The sequence below is a fragment of the Solanum dulcamara genome, chromosome 6 (genome assembly GCF_947179165.1).
Source record: "Solanum dulcamara chromosome 6, daSolDulc1.2, whole genome shotgun sequence".
NCBI classification, from domain to species: Eukaryota; Viridiplantae; Streptophyta; class Magnoliopsida; order Solanales; family Solanaceae; genus Solanum; species Solanum dulcamara.
Window position 1 is genome coordinate 38,139,542 of NC_077242.1, and position 15,023 is coordinate 38,154,564.

Sequence of the window (15,023 nt, forward strand, 5' to 3'; positions counted from 1 at the left end):
GGGAGAGGGTACTTGTTTTTAATGGTGACCTTGTTTAGTTGTCGGTAATCAATGCACATTCTAAGGGACCCATCTTTTTTTCGCACGAATAGGACAGGACCGCCCCAGGGTGAGACACTTGGCCTAATAAACCCCCTATCTAGGAGGTCTTTCAGTTGTTCTTTCAACTCTTTCAACTCAGCAGGAGCCATCCTATAAGGAGGAATAGAGATAGGTTGTGTATCAGGAAGGATATCAATACCAAAGTTTATCTCTCTATCAGGAGGAATTCCGGGTAGATCCTCAGGAAAGACTTCAGGAAACTCATTCACAATGGGAACTGACTCAAGAGATGGAGTCTGATCATTAATATTTTTGACTCGAACTATATGATATATACATCCCTTAGAGATTAATTTTCTGGCCTTAAGGTAGGAAATAAATTTACCCCTAGGCACTACAGAATTCCCCTTCCACTCTAAGATAGGCTCGTTTGGAAATTGAAACTTGACAATTCGGGTCCTACAATCAACCGAAGCATAACAAGAATAAAGCCAGTCCATACCAAGAATCACATCAAAATCAACCATGTCCAACTCAACTAAGTCAGCCATGGTATCCCTATGATAGATTGACACAGTACAATTTCTATAGACCCTCTCAGCTAAGATAGAATCACCAACAGGAGTAGACACACTGAAAGGCTCAAGAAGACACTCAGGAAGGATCTCAAATTTACTAGCCAAGTAAGGAGTCACAAAAGATAATGTAGCACCTGGATCAAGTAATGCATACACATCAAAAGAAAGGACTCGAAGCATACCAGTAACAACATCGGGTGCGTTTTCTTGGTCTTGGCGACTACCCATAGCATACAGGCGGTTGGTTCCCCCACCTGCACTTGAAGCTGCACCTCTATGATTACCTCTATTCTGTGGAGCTGCAGAAGAAAACTGAGCTCTACTACTTCCATCTCCCTGCCTTTTTGAAGGACACTCATTCTGGAAGTGACCTATCTTTCCACATCCGTAGCAAGCATTGGTGCCCACACGACACTCTCCCAAATGGAGCCTCCCACATCTAACACATGGTGGTTTTCCTCTAGAACCTTGAGCCATACTTAATTGGGACTGGGAACCTTGAGATCGAAAGTTTTGGTGACTTAGCGATCTCTGATCATACCTGGTATTAGGTGTAAAAGCATTTGTTGGGGAAGGTGCATAATTGGAAGACCTTTTCTGAAAGAAAGACTTGTTACCCTTCCCTTGCTTCTGCTCATTCTCATGCCCAGCAGACTTAGCCTTCTTGCTTAGGTGTTCTTCTCGGTCCTTTTTCTTGTCATCCTCAACCTGCTGAGCATACACCATCAATCTACAAAAATCCATGTCAGAAATCATTAGCATTGCCTTACATTCTTTCTTTACATGTTTGCCTAGGCCAGAGACAAACTTCCTCATCTTAGACCTCATATGAGGAATCATTTCTGGGGCATATTTGGACAATTGAATAAACTTCAAACTATACTCTTTCACAGTCATACTCTCTTGCTTGAGGTTCACAAACTCCTCGATTTTTGCTTCACATAGCTCTTGGGGAAAAAAGTTATCAAGAAATGCTCTTTCAAACTCATCCCAAAGAGCAGGCTCTGCATCTTCACCTCTACTTTCTTCCCACTGGTTATACCAGACATTTGCGACATCCTTGAGTTGATAAGACACCAACTCAACACCCTCAATCTCTATAGCATGCATCGCTTTTAGTATCTTCCACATCTCATCAATGAAATTTTGGGGGTCTTCATCAACGTTAGAACCCGTGAAGACCGGTGGATTCATTCTCAGAAAATCTCTGATCCTCGTGGCAGCAGACGGCTCTTGATAACTAGAGCTAGGAGTTGGTGAACTCTGGCTACTATTTCGAGCAGCCACCAACTGGGTGAGCATAGCAATTGCTCCTCGAAAATCATCCTCAGAAGTAGGAGTGGTCTGAACAGTAGGTACTTGGGGTACCTCAGTAGACCTTGCAGGTCGGCCCCTAGTTCTCCGTGGAGGCATCACTGACTGTGGAACCTCAGTGCTGGGAGCGTTCCTCTGACTAGCTGAACGTTTAGGAGGCATGTCTGAAACGTGTAAACGCACGAATTAGAAGGAAAGCTTTTATAGAGTTAAACTCTATCGCACGAACTCAGATTATGAAAGAAGTGAAATAATTCCTAATGTCCTATAGCTTCCTGATTATAAGTGTGGTGCACGACACACCTATAAACAAGACTCTACTAGACACGGCTTCATAGACACCCTAGGACTCTTGAACTCTGTGCTCTGATACCAAGTTTGTCACGCCCCGAGAGGGTACCCTAGGCATGGCCGGCACTCAGAAACCATCTCTGGCTTCCGAGAGAACCACTTGGTCTCATTACTCATTTGTTCATCAGCGGAAGACTTAATAATACTAATGTGGGATTGTCATAATCAAAGGAAAAATATATAATTCTTAGAAGAAGTAGTTTCTAAGGAGAACTACTCCGATTACATCATCAGACTCTGTCTATGAAGCCTCTAATACTCTTAGATGGTGCCAATGACATGTCCATGGCTACCTCAAAAGAAACATCACACTCAACAATAATAAAAGGATAAGGAGTTCCTTCGAATACAAGAAGGACTCACCAAATAGCTGAAAAGAAATGATCTTCAACGATGCGCCTGTTGAGGATCTCTAACACCTGTATCTGCATCATAAAACGATGCAGGTCGAATGACGTCAGTACGTGGAATGTACGAGTATGTAAAATGGCAGGAAGGTAAGGACAGATATCAAGAAACTCCTCTCAAGAAAACTCAGCTCAGAACTCAACATCATCTCAACATGAATATGTAATGCAAGTTTAAAATATAATAATAAAAATAATAGTAATAAGCAATGCTTACTCAGTTGGGAGTTTCTCTAACCGACAACCATCACTTATGAGCTAGCGATGATACAACGAAGCGATGTCGTTGCCACATCCATCCAATACCTTGCCAGGGTAAAGGACATCACCATCTTGGATCCATTCATCAAAGTCCTCTTTTTGGGACTTAAGAGGCATAGCCTCCATCCTACGCTGGCTACGTAGTTCTGGGGTTTGAGTCAATTAAACTCTTACCCAACTCGGTGCTCAATACTACTCCCAAAATATGTGCTCATATTAAACTTATCATCTAGTCTCATTGGACTTTAATTTAAATCATCAAACTCATCTCATTTCATGTTCATCAATCATTATACTTCCAAAAACATCATTTACATCTCATCAAAACATCTTGCTCAAAATATCATTTTTCTCAAATTCATTCAAATTCAACTCTTTTACTCTTTCAAAACTCAATAAAATACATATATAGTATTAATTCATATAACTCTCTTTTTATCAATAAAAATAATAAAAAGCCAACATTTTTACTCAAAACATATGTAAAAATATTCATGAACATCAAATCAATTAGAATTCATGGGAAAGTAGCCATGAACAATAATTCCAATAATATGAGAGATAACAATAATAATAATATTAATGCATAAATATATCAAACTCAATAAAGAAGAATTAATTCATCTAGAATTCAAGATTTGAATAAAACTCAACTATAACTCAATTATAATAAATTTAAATATTGGGCGCATGGACGAACTCAATCCAATGCTATGAAAGCCTTACATACCTTAAATCCGAAGGTTTACTCCGAATTGGAATACTCTTGGATCCCTAGCCTTTTCTTCTCGCCGGAGCGTTTTGTGTACTACCCGGAGTATAAGAATAACCGGAGTAGTATTTTTATACTACTAAAACTAAAACTATATTTGAGAAGAAGTATATAGAGAGAAGAAATGCTTAGGAAAGCTTGATGAATAAAATGAGGAAATAAGGTGGGTATTTATAGGTGGGAAAGAGGGACCTAACAATAAATAAAATAATTATAAAGAAAAATCTAAAAATTTAATGGAATATATTGATGTCATGGATGATGTTAAATGGAGGACAATTTATGTCATGCATGATGTCAAATGCATCTAGATGTTTCCATGGTAGGTAAGATGAGTTCTTTTTAACAGAATACTCATTTTCGAAGCTACGTTTGAATAAGATAAATTCCTTATTAGGATTTGGTTTGTTCATAAGAATTGTAGATATGGAAGTCTAGTTTCATATCGTTCAAGAATCAACCAATTTGGAGCAACCTACAGTGAGATATGAATTTTCTTCTATCAACACTCAATTTCGTCACAGCACTATATCTTGCAAAGATTAATTTATTTGACCTACTTATACTCCGAATTTGAAGTTATGTTCTTCATGAAAGTTGTAGGTAAGGATGTTGTGATTACCCAGAAATTTGAATCACCTAATTTGGACCAACCTATGAAAAGTTATGCCCAAAATACATAGGCTGTATTATTTTTGTCGAGAATTGAAATACCGACATACAACATTTTAGGGGTTGTTACAGATAATTTAGTCACATATTCCTGCAGTAAATGTGTCTATCTGGATTGACATTCCAAAAGGACCATCTACTAGTTTCATAGCTTCTGAATTCCAAACACGCTTGAAATGTGGTATACCATTGGGTTCAAAAAAAATCAAGAAAAAGAAGCGCGAGAAATGAGAAAGATGACACTATAAAAAAAATTCCTAAAGAAGCTCAAGATCTGATTAATCCTGATATTCCTGAAGAAATCAGTGAATCCGAGACTCAAGTGAATGAAGAACTTTCAATGAGTTCTACTGATGATGGGATAAATTTAGATCAATCGAAAATTATTGTGGATAATATTTTTGCATATAATATTGCAATTAATCTTATGCAAGATAGTGAGAATCTTAAGCTTAAATCTGTCGAAGAATGTCGACGAAGATGTGATTGGCCAAAGTGGCAAGAGGCAATTCAATCAGAATTAGACTCACTTGCTAAACGTGAAATTTTTGGACCAATAGTCCAAACCCTTGATGATATAAAACCAATTGCCCGTAAATGGATTTTTGTTCGAAAACAAAATGAGAGAAATAAAATTGTAAGATACAAGACATGCCTTGTTTCAAAGAATTCTCTCAAAGACCCAGTGTCGACTATGAAGAAACATTTTCACCTGTTATGGATGTGATAACTTTTCAATATCTCATTAGTTTAGTTGTACATGAGAATCTTGAAATGCATCTATTAGATATGGTTACATCTTATCTTTATGGTTCACTTGATAATGAAATTTATATTAAAATCTCAAAAGGATTAAAATTACCTGAAGCATGTAATTCTAAGTCTCGGGGGATGTTCTCAATCAGATTACAAAGATCATTGTATGATCTAAAACAATCAAGGTGTATGTGGTATAATCGCCTTAGTGAGTACTTGATAAATAAAGGTTATATAAATGATGTTATTTTTTCTTGTATTTTTATTAAGAAAATGAAATTAGAGTTTGTTATACTCGTCATTTATGTTGATGACATTAATCACATTGCAACCTCTGAAGAGGTCCAAAAGGCAATTGAATAGCTAAAGAAAGAATTTAAGATGAAAGATGTTGGAAAGACAAAAATTTGTCTCAATTTACAAATTGAACATTTTGAAGACGGGGTCTTCATCTACCAATCTGCCTACAGTGAGAAAATTTTAAAATAATTTTACATGGACAAAGCACATCCTTTAAGTACTCTCATGGTTGTTAGATCACTTGAAGTGAATAAAGATTCGTTCCAATAAGGTTTTTAATGAGACAGTAAGCAATGCATATTGAGAATAACTATATATATATATATATATATATATATATTTGCTCTTTCATTAAAACTTTTCTTTACATGGACATCCAAGAGGGAGTATTATAATATAAAATGAGTGGATGATCCATTTTAAAATGGGACCCACTAACCTTTTTCTTCGGCCAATGATCTTTCTACTTAATGGGCAATTTAATCATTTGCTCCATCTTACCCTTTGTAACTTCGGCTATAAATATCCTTGATATTGTGTAATTGAATACACAGCTCTCTCAATTCTCTCTTTCCCTTTCTGTCTTCCTTTTTTATCCTTTGTTTACTCTTATAATTTGATTACTTTTATAACAACTAATATATTATATTCACCAATATTCTTATACACCTTATCTAACCACCACTCATGTACTAACTTCACACCAACACCAAGTTATCAATCTTCCTAAGGACATTTCCAAGTAGAATAATAAAAAGAACCTACTTGGTCAAGTAACCATCAAAGTATGGATAAAAAAAGAAACAAAAAAGAAATATCTATGTAGATTGTTCTCTTCGTAAAATTTGGTTCACACAAATTATTCACATGCATTCGCTCCTTTTATGTTTATGGGTGTGTGGTCAAGCCTTTGCAAGTAGTTGAACAGTAATACACCATTTCACACAGTAATGCTAATATCTCTTCAGAGGAAAAATCAAACATCAACTAGCCCTTCAATTCAATGGATTTCGTTTTCCAAATTACTGAGTTTCCATTGATATAACTTCAGCTGTACTCAATCTTGTTTTTGTATACATAGGGAACTAAGATTCCCCAAAAAGAAAAAGCAAAGCAAGATTCAGAAGAAGAAAGAAACATTTAAAAGATCTTTACTTCTTTTTTTTTCTGAACTTGTGTTCTAAGGCTGATTTAATGGGTTTTTCTTTTAACTCTTTACGTTTTTCTTCTTCTCCCAATTCTTCATTGTTAACTTCATTCTCTTCGTGTTTGAATTCTACCCAATCAAATCAGAGGTTGCATAAAAGGGGTGTTTCTTTTTCTGATTCTCCATCAACTTCTGTAGAATTTAGTTCCAGAATTGCCTTCACGCCCAACAAGCGATTTCCTGCTATTAAGGTAAAGATTCCACCGTTTACTGAATTTTCCCTTTAAATTGAGGATATTGTTTACGGGTGGACACTAGTTCTGCTTAACTCATTCGAGTTTTGAGGTCTTTTAAGCTTCAAATTTCTTTGAAAGTTGTTCAGTTAGCACTTGTGGGGGGGTATCGTGTTGTCTTTTTCCTTCTCTTGAACACCTAATTGTATTCAAACATTGACATTAGGTATCTTTTTGTTATGCTGATTTAAAATAATAATCACTAAATTAGGAGTCGAGGTGCATAGGATTAGTCGGATAAGTTAGAAGACAAGGTTTCAGATTGTATAGTCAAACTGCACGCAAGCTGGACACCGCTGCTATCCTAATACACGAACATGCCTATGATTAATCATCACTTAGTTATCAGGGACTTGTGTAATTCATCAACTTTGTCATTTAGCATAATGTTCTCTAGACTTCATGTTTCTTGATTAATGAAAGGACAGGGTTTACCAAGTTGAATATGTTTTGAGAATGGAACACTCTACTGAATGCTAGTAAAGCAGTGAAGTTATAGCATGGGTGGGCGACTAACTTTAGCATCAACATTCATAGCGGATCAAATTTTTGAATGACAGAACTGACTAACTTTCTGCTAAGTGCTTTTTGTCATGTGAACTAGTTCTTATTTCATAGGTTAATGCATCACTGTAGCATTGACTTACTACATTAACCAAATGGGTGCACCCCTGCCGTAAAAAGTGAACATTCATAACTGTCTTTTGCTACTTCTTCTTCTATCCTGTGATAGATTCTTTTTTTTTTTTTTTGAGAAAAGGTTAGTTAGATTCTGGATTCTTGAAAGATCCAGGAGATAAAGTTTTTACTGGTGAGGTTTGAAGTATTTTTCCCAGACAAGTTCAGATTAGAATGACTATTGGAAATTGACTTTGAGTAAATTAGCTAAGATCTTTTGTTATACTGGCTGAAAAAGGGAATTGAAAAGGTTGGGTTGGAAGAAGAGCTCCTTTAGTAAGGATCAAACTCATTCTTGGGAGTGTTGATGATGAGTCAGACATTGGTCTGCATTGATAATACGTATGGAAGGCATGCACTAGTAACCATGGCATGCTGTAAATGACCCTCTCTAGTATTTATGTGCGTTGTTTTTGAATTTCCAAACTGATCAAACTTAACTGGTTTACGTGTGGGCTTCCTTGTGCCCAAAGCTTAAAATGGAGAACTTGAGATCATCTCTCCTAGTTCATTGAATATTCTGGCTGGTCTGAAGCAGTTACTTATGAAATTGGCTAAAGGTAGCAGCCTTAGATGCCAAACCCAATTTGCATCCTTAATGATACTAAGAGTGGTTTCTGGTCATGCGGTACAGTGGAGGCACATTTGACTTGATGTTTGCTATCATATATCTAATTCTTCTGCATTTGACTATGCCATCTACTTTTCGCATTATGATCATCGAATAGGTCTTTAGTTTTCAAAATTAACTGGTGGGTAAGAGGGGACAATTAATACCTCCTCTAAGGTTACTATCTAGGTTCTCAGTTCTGCTCAAACAATCTTATTTATTTGCTAGACCATCATATAATGATCAAAAGATAACTCATTTAGAACAGTGACAACACGTTTCTTTATCATAGTAACTTTGATGTAGTGTGTTTCTATTTCTTTTGAGACTTTGATGGACTGGTTTGAGCAGTTTTTTTTTTTTTTTTTTTTTTTGTATTTTATGAATAAGTAAATGATGTCATCTTCATGAGGACTTCTATCTTGCCACATACATGTCAAATCCCTAAAAGTATTCTTTACACATTTTGTATCTTTTGTTCAATGCTTTTTAGGCACACGCTACCGCTACACGAACTGAGGAACCAAAATGGTGGGAACGAAATGCAGGGCCTAACATGCTTGATATTCATTCGACACAAGAATTCTTGGATGCTCTGTGTCAGGCTGGAGATAGACTTGTTATTGTAGAATTCTATGGAACATGGTGTGCTTCCTGCAAAGCACTATTTCCCAAGTTAAGCACTTCTTGCTGCACTTGTTACAAAAACCTATAATTTTACGCCACCGTTGTTATTTCTAATGTAAAGAGAAAGTTTAAAGAAGATAGTTCATCTGTTTTAACAGCTTTTAAGATTCTTGTGGTAGCTGTCTACTCATATTGTTGGAGTCCCACCTAGGTTGTGCCAAGGGCTAATTAGTCTCCTTATATGGTCTTGGCAATCCTCCCCTCATGAGTTATCTTTTGAAGTTGATTTAAGCCCGTCCATTTCTTTATTATGGTATCAAAGTAGGGCCCATTTTAATTCTCGTTCACGATGTTGGGCCCACAAGTTAATATTGTCTATGCTCAAAATATCAATCCGTGAACATGCGCGGGGGGGTTGCAGAAGCGCCACATCGACCAATAATGGGGTGGTCTATCTCTTTATATTGTTTGGGCAATCCTCACCTCTTGAGCTACTTTTGGGGTTGAGTGCCTAGGTCCATTTCTTATCGTGGTATCAGAGTCGGGCCATCCCAATTCATTGTTTTCGAATCCAGCCTTGGGCATGCAGGGAAGTCACACATCAGTGAGGCCATGGGCTATTTTGTCTCCTTATATGGTCTTGGACAATTCTCCCCTCGTGAGCTAGCTTTTGGTGTTAAGTAGGTCCAAAGTCCATTTCTTTATCACATATGAACTGGAATTATTACAATCTGCTCATATGTCCATTTAGAATATAATTCCCTGACACTAACTTGGTTGTGGTGCTCTGTAGTTAGAGGGAAAAGAATCATTCTCCTTACAAGTTTTTTTCTCTAGTGGGTTTTGTTTTTCTTCATCTGGTAAGATTTGTGTTCAGTATAGCAGATTGTGCTAGTAGATTCTGGACAATATTCCAGTAGCCATAAGTGTGGAAAAAAACAAAGGTACCTAAACATGTAGGGGCACTATAACAACTCTGAAAATGATTCAGCTTCATTTACAAGATCCATTCTGCACCACAAATAAAAACAAAAAGTGCAGTTTTCCTTCAGCTTTTGAATAGAGTTGTATTTCCCTTGTGGGTTTTGTGCCTAAACTCGGCCCTTTACGATAATATAAAATTTCTGGGGAAAGCTATTTCTTTACATCTAAAGTTATTGATCGCAATATCCAATTAAAGTTAGCACTGTTTCCATAGTGTCCTGTTTAACCAGTTAAATTTTTCTTCACTCACTCTCTCTTATATTTGTTCTCATAAGATCTCAAATTTAAAGTCTATAACAGATTTTGGTGCTCCCAAAACAAAATCATCATTTAATATGCATAGAATTACATTTCCATATTGATTGTCTAAACAGAAGAAGAGACTATTCCAGCATGTCTCTGATTTTAGTTACTGAGAGCTTGCATATTCTAATATAGCAGACAGAATATTAGAAGGAAGTAAAATATTTCTTGCCACTAAAATCGATTCTTGATACATATAATATAAAGGATTGTGCAAAAGCATAACAAGTTTCAAACACCATCATGTTTCTTGACTTTTAATAGTGGTCCATTTCCCTATATAGTTTGGCTGAGCTACAAGAACAGGATGATGACTTTTGAATCAGCTTCTTTAAGGGTGTATTCAGTATGAAGGAAAATGTTTTCTTAGAAATATTTTATAGGAAAATAAGTGGGTTTCATACTTATTTTCTTTTGTTTAGTATGTGAAGATACTATAAAATCATTTATATATAGTCTAGACAAATTCTGAGAGATGAGGGTTGGGTTGGGGGTGTGGGGTGGTGGGGATGTCTGTCAGACAGCCATTAGACCATCCCGGCACCATGATCGGAGCTGAGAACGATCATCTAAGTCACCATGACCCAAAGAAGGGCATGGTTGCTGTTAATCAAGCTCTGGTCAAATGGCCACGATTCATCCACCAGACATAGTTTCTTGTCTCCTTAGAAATCAAGGATACAGTGGTACGAGCCTATAGAACAGATCCTGCTCAAGTAAGGTGGGAATGGGGGCTATGAGGAATGGGGGTGAAGATTTGGGGTGTTGGAAGGTGGGGAGGGCATAATTAATGTCAAATCCCACTTCCCTATTTCTATTAAGTAAGTTATTTTCCTCTTTTTTAAGCAACTTATTTTCCTAGAAAAAATATTTTTCAAATATTTTAACCAACCTAACATGAGAAATCGGAAAACATTTTCCTCCATTAAAAGGACGATCTCCTTACCCAAGTCTTTTGCATTCCATATATAGTTTCCTGTGCTACTGATGATTTTCATGATTACTTGAGTTGAACAATTGTTGAATCTGTTTTCAAGCCATTTTAAAAAGATAACTGGTCTTTACGATTGCTCTCTCCATTTCTAGAATTTGACATTACATTTTTCACTTTGCAGTTCTGCAGAACAGCCCAGGAACACCCCGAAATCATGTTTCTGAAAGTCAATTTTGATGCAAATAAGTCAATGTGCAAAGCTTTGAATGTAAAAGTCCTCCCATATTTCCATTTCTACCGCGGAGCTGATGGACAGCTAGAGTCCTTCTCTTGCTCACTGGCGAAAGTAAGTTGTCTGATAATTAGCTATCTTGTTCTTCGATTTCTGTGATTATCTATTATTTCGTGTAGTTTGTTTGTAGTACTATTTGTTATAGTACTAGTATGTTACTATCTGTTGTTTTTGTTACTATCTATTTTCTATTATACTTCCATTATGTCTTTTCCTAGTTTGTCTTTATCTTGAGCCGGGGGTCTATTGTCTATTGTACTTCCATTATGTCTTTTCCTAGTTTGTCTTTGTCTTGAGCCGGGGGTCTATTGGAAACATCTTCACTACATCACCTCTGAGGTAGAGGTAAGGTTTGCGTACACACTATTCTCCCCAGACCCCACTTTGTGGGACTACACTGGATATGTTGTTGTTACTAGTTTCACTTGATCATGACTGACAGAGTGAATTACCAGGTTGAAGGAAATCTTGAGACTTATCTTTGTCTTTTTTAAATGCTTTTTATTGTTTCATTTTGGATGGAGTATGAATCTACCTCTATCACTCAAGAATTTGAATAGAACCATTATTTTCCGTCCATGTTTACTAATAAATCTTAGGTTATGCATGGCAAATTATTGGCAGTCCTTTGAGGCTAACCAACATTAGCTTCTCCATATGGATAACCTTGTTGTGGTAATCTTTTATGCAGTTCCAGAAGATAAAAGATGCAATCCAATTACATAACACAGACCGCTGCAGTATTGGCCCGCCAATAGGAGTGGGAGACCTCACACTTGAACTCCTTTCTGGGACAAAGGATATATCCGCTGCAGCTTCTTCTACTTAGAGTTGCTTGTGTGTTTCAATCTCTATATTAATAGCTTGCGTTCGAGCAACCACGAAAGATATTTACGATGGTTTCTATGTATGGTCATTGTCACTTTTTGGTTGCTACGTACATTTTGCACCACTCTAGTTAATGATGTAATTATATGCTCCATTCTTTGATACCATTGATACTTGCAGCTTATATGGGATTATTCAATGTAATTTTGTTCATTATGTGGACCATTTGAGTCAAAAGCACTACTTCTTGTCATTCATGATTCTTCTCAATCTGGGTTCATGCTATAGTGATACACTGATGGGTGTAATGTACTCAATCAAGACTTGAAACTAAATTGGAAGGTCTTATGAATTTGTACAATCAGTTAGTTACAAGTTTGGGAATGAAATACACCAAATCCTAGATTGACTACCTAATGCAATGGATAAAAAGAATTAAGGAGAAGAGAAAGGAGAAATAAGTAGAGGAAAGGAGGCAGGGAAGAAGATAGCTGATGGAGAGGGAGGGGGGGAGAGAAAAGACTAATTATGAGAATGAACACGTGCCTCTCACGTGCCACTAATTAGATTGGTTCATGATAGTGGACAGGAGGCAGATTCTGAATTTGAACTTTATGAGTTCAGTTTTAAAGATTTTTAGCATTAATTTTATTATATTTTTAAAGTTATAGATTCATTTCTACTATATTTATTGTAATTGTAGTGGATTTTTTTATGGATAAATTTATACTCTATGCCGAAGTGCTAGTTCATATGAATCTGATATCAACGAGCTGCATTCTCCCTGCTAGTGGGTACCATTAATGATTTGCTTTTAATTTATGGGCAATCTGCAGATAGCTTTTACGGTTCCCCCGCTTTTATTTCATGCCAGATTTATTAATTAAGATGAATGTACTCCTGTGTCGACTAACACATTCATTTTTTTATTTTTTATTTTATAAAATAAATAAACGAGACTAACACATTTATGCTCGAGTTAACTTTGCTTTTTTTTCTCATCATAAGAGAGCCTAATGGATGATCGCATGCAACACACACACACAGAGAGAGCAAAGGGCTAACTGTATTTTTGGTAAAATAAAGTTCGTCACATCTGAATTTCTTTACTGAGCAATAATCAGTTAAAAATATTCAAAGGAAAGGTAACGAATAATTTGCAATATGGTTACTTTTATAAACTAGGCGTGGGATGCCCCGTGCAAGGCACGAGTACAAGAAATTTAGATCGACTGCTTATTAGTACCAATTCATACTTTATAAAAAACTGAATTTCATTTCATGAGTCCAGATTGAAATATAACTGAAATTGGCCGAACAAAAAAGTTAAGAGACGAATAAACTTATCATAGAAATATGTTTCTTTTTTTCTAAATATGAATACCAAATACTGAAACACACATAGCAAGCAAGCATGCCACAGGATACTCGGGTAGTAGAATATTCTTGCTTGCAGGCAGAGCTTAAGTTGTGTTTCTAGAGAACACATTGTTATCTCCTCTATTAAAATTAGTAAATCAGAAACAGTAAAGGGTTAATTGTGTGACTTATGTTGTCTAGGTATACACCAAAGCTCGACGGTTCAAACATATCAAATCTACTGATTGACCGAGTATATCTGATATATGTTCACTATGGAAAGTTCAAAAGAAAACCTACTTATCCAGATGCAATTAATCCTTACTTACGAATCACACAGTTTTTCATGCATATGTTTTTAACAATAGTCATTCCCCATTCATGTGGGGATTGTTGGTTTTAAATGAAGTGTGAGTGGGAAAGAATGAAAAAGAAAAATTGGGAAATGTGGGAAAACCAAATGAAGGAAAATGAAAAGTCATTTCTTCCTCATTGGTAGAAGAAAGGAAATGTTTTATCCTAATATAAGGAAACACTTCCTTTAACTCATAAAAGGTTAAGCAGAGGGTGCCCCTTCGCGCCGTCGTCATCGTTGCTGCTTGGCTCGGCTTTGGCTTTGGAAAATGATTGATTGATAATTTTTTAGATAATTTATTTATCAATCTCATTAATTAATTTTCTTTTTCTTTAACATTAATCTGTGATTATTTATTAATTAATTAATTCATAGAATTAATTTGAATTAATTAAATAGCGAAATTAATAACGAAATTAACTAATTCTTGAAACTGTGTTAATTTGAAATCGCAGATTCGGAAAGAATCTGTTCCTTCTGAATAGATATTTCCCTTTGCAGAAAGGACCTATTCCTTCCAAAAAAATACTTCCCTTCCTAAAAGAAACTTTGCACCATATTGGCTATAAGATAGAGAGGCCTCCTCTTAGTTTTGAACATCGAAATTTCTTCCTCTTCTGCATATATTTTCTTACAAACAAAGTTGTGTCTTTGTGTGATTACGTTGTTGCTTTCTGAATTCACTAAAATTGAAAAAGTTTGAGGCACCGCTACTTCTTTAATGTTCTATCTGTTTTATTCCGGGAGAAAATAATACATAACCCTGTTTAAAGTGAGGGATTAAATTTCTTAAGGACACACAGTGAATTCTGTGGACTCAGATACTTTTTTTTCTTTACATCTTTACTGTTTCTGATTTACTAACTTTAATATAGGAAATAACAAGCTTAAGGAATTTAACATTTTTTCCTATATCTGACAGTTTTGGAGATTAAAACTTTTATAGTTTTCTACTCTGTCTGAATCTAATATTGATTCAAAGAATATAAAAAACTTCATCAGTACTCAAGATTCATTCAGCTAACGATTGGAAGAATATAAAAACTTTGTCGTTAAACTAGAAAGAAATTGTATATTTCTGTTTCATCTTATATTCTGTTTGGGGGGGAGGATACTAAAATCGAAACACTTTCTACTCCAGTGATTAATTTGGTTCGAAG

At 35.9% G+C, this 15,023-nt stretch overlaps 1 protein-coding gene and 1 non-coding gene across 2 annotated transcripts; one reads left to right on the forward strand and one right to left on the reverse strand.

The window, feature by feature from the left end:
- Positions 1 to 6,321: 6,321 nt before the first annotated feature.
- LOC129893491 (thioredoxin-like 2, chloroplastic) lies at positions 6,322 to 12,404 on the forward strand. Its single transcript, XM_055969031.1, has 4 exons — positions 6,322 to 6,851; positions 8,675 to 8,855; positions 11,209 to 11,375; positions 12,013 to 12,404. The coding sequence occupies exons 1-4, from the start codon at positions 6,648 to 6,650 to the stop codon at positions 12,148 to 12,150; spliced, it is 690 nt and encodes a 229-aa protein (XP_055825006.1). The 5' UTR covers positions 6,322 to 6,647; the 3' UTR covers positions 12,151 to 12,404.
- LOC129893698 (small nucleolar RNA U3) lies at positions 10,606 to 10,821 on the reverse strand. Its single transcript, XR_008767576.1, has one exon. It is a non-coding gene; the product is annotated as a small nucleolar RNA U3 (small nucleolar RNA).
- Positions 12,405 to 15,023: the final 2,619 nt, after the last annotated feature.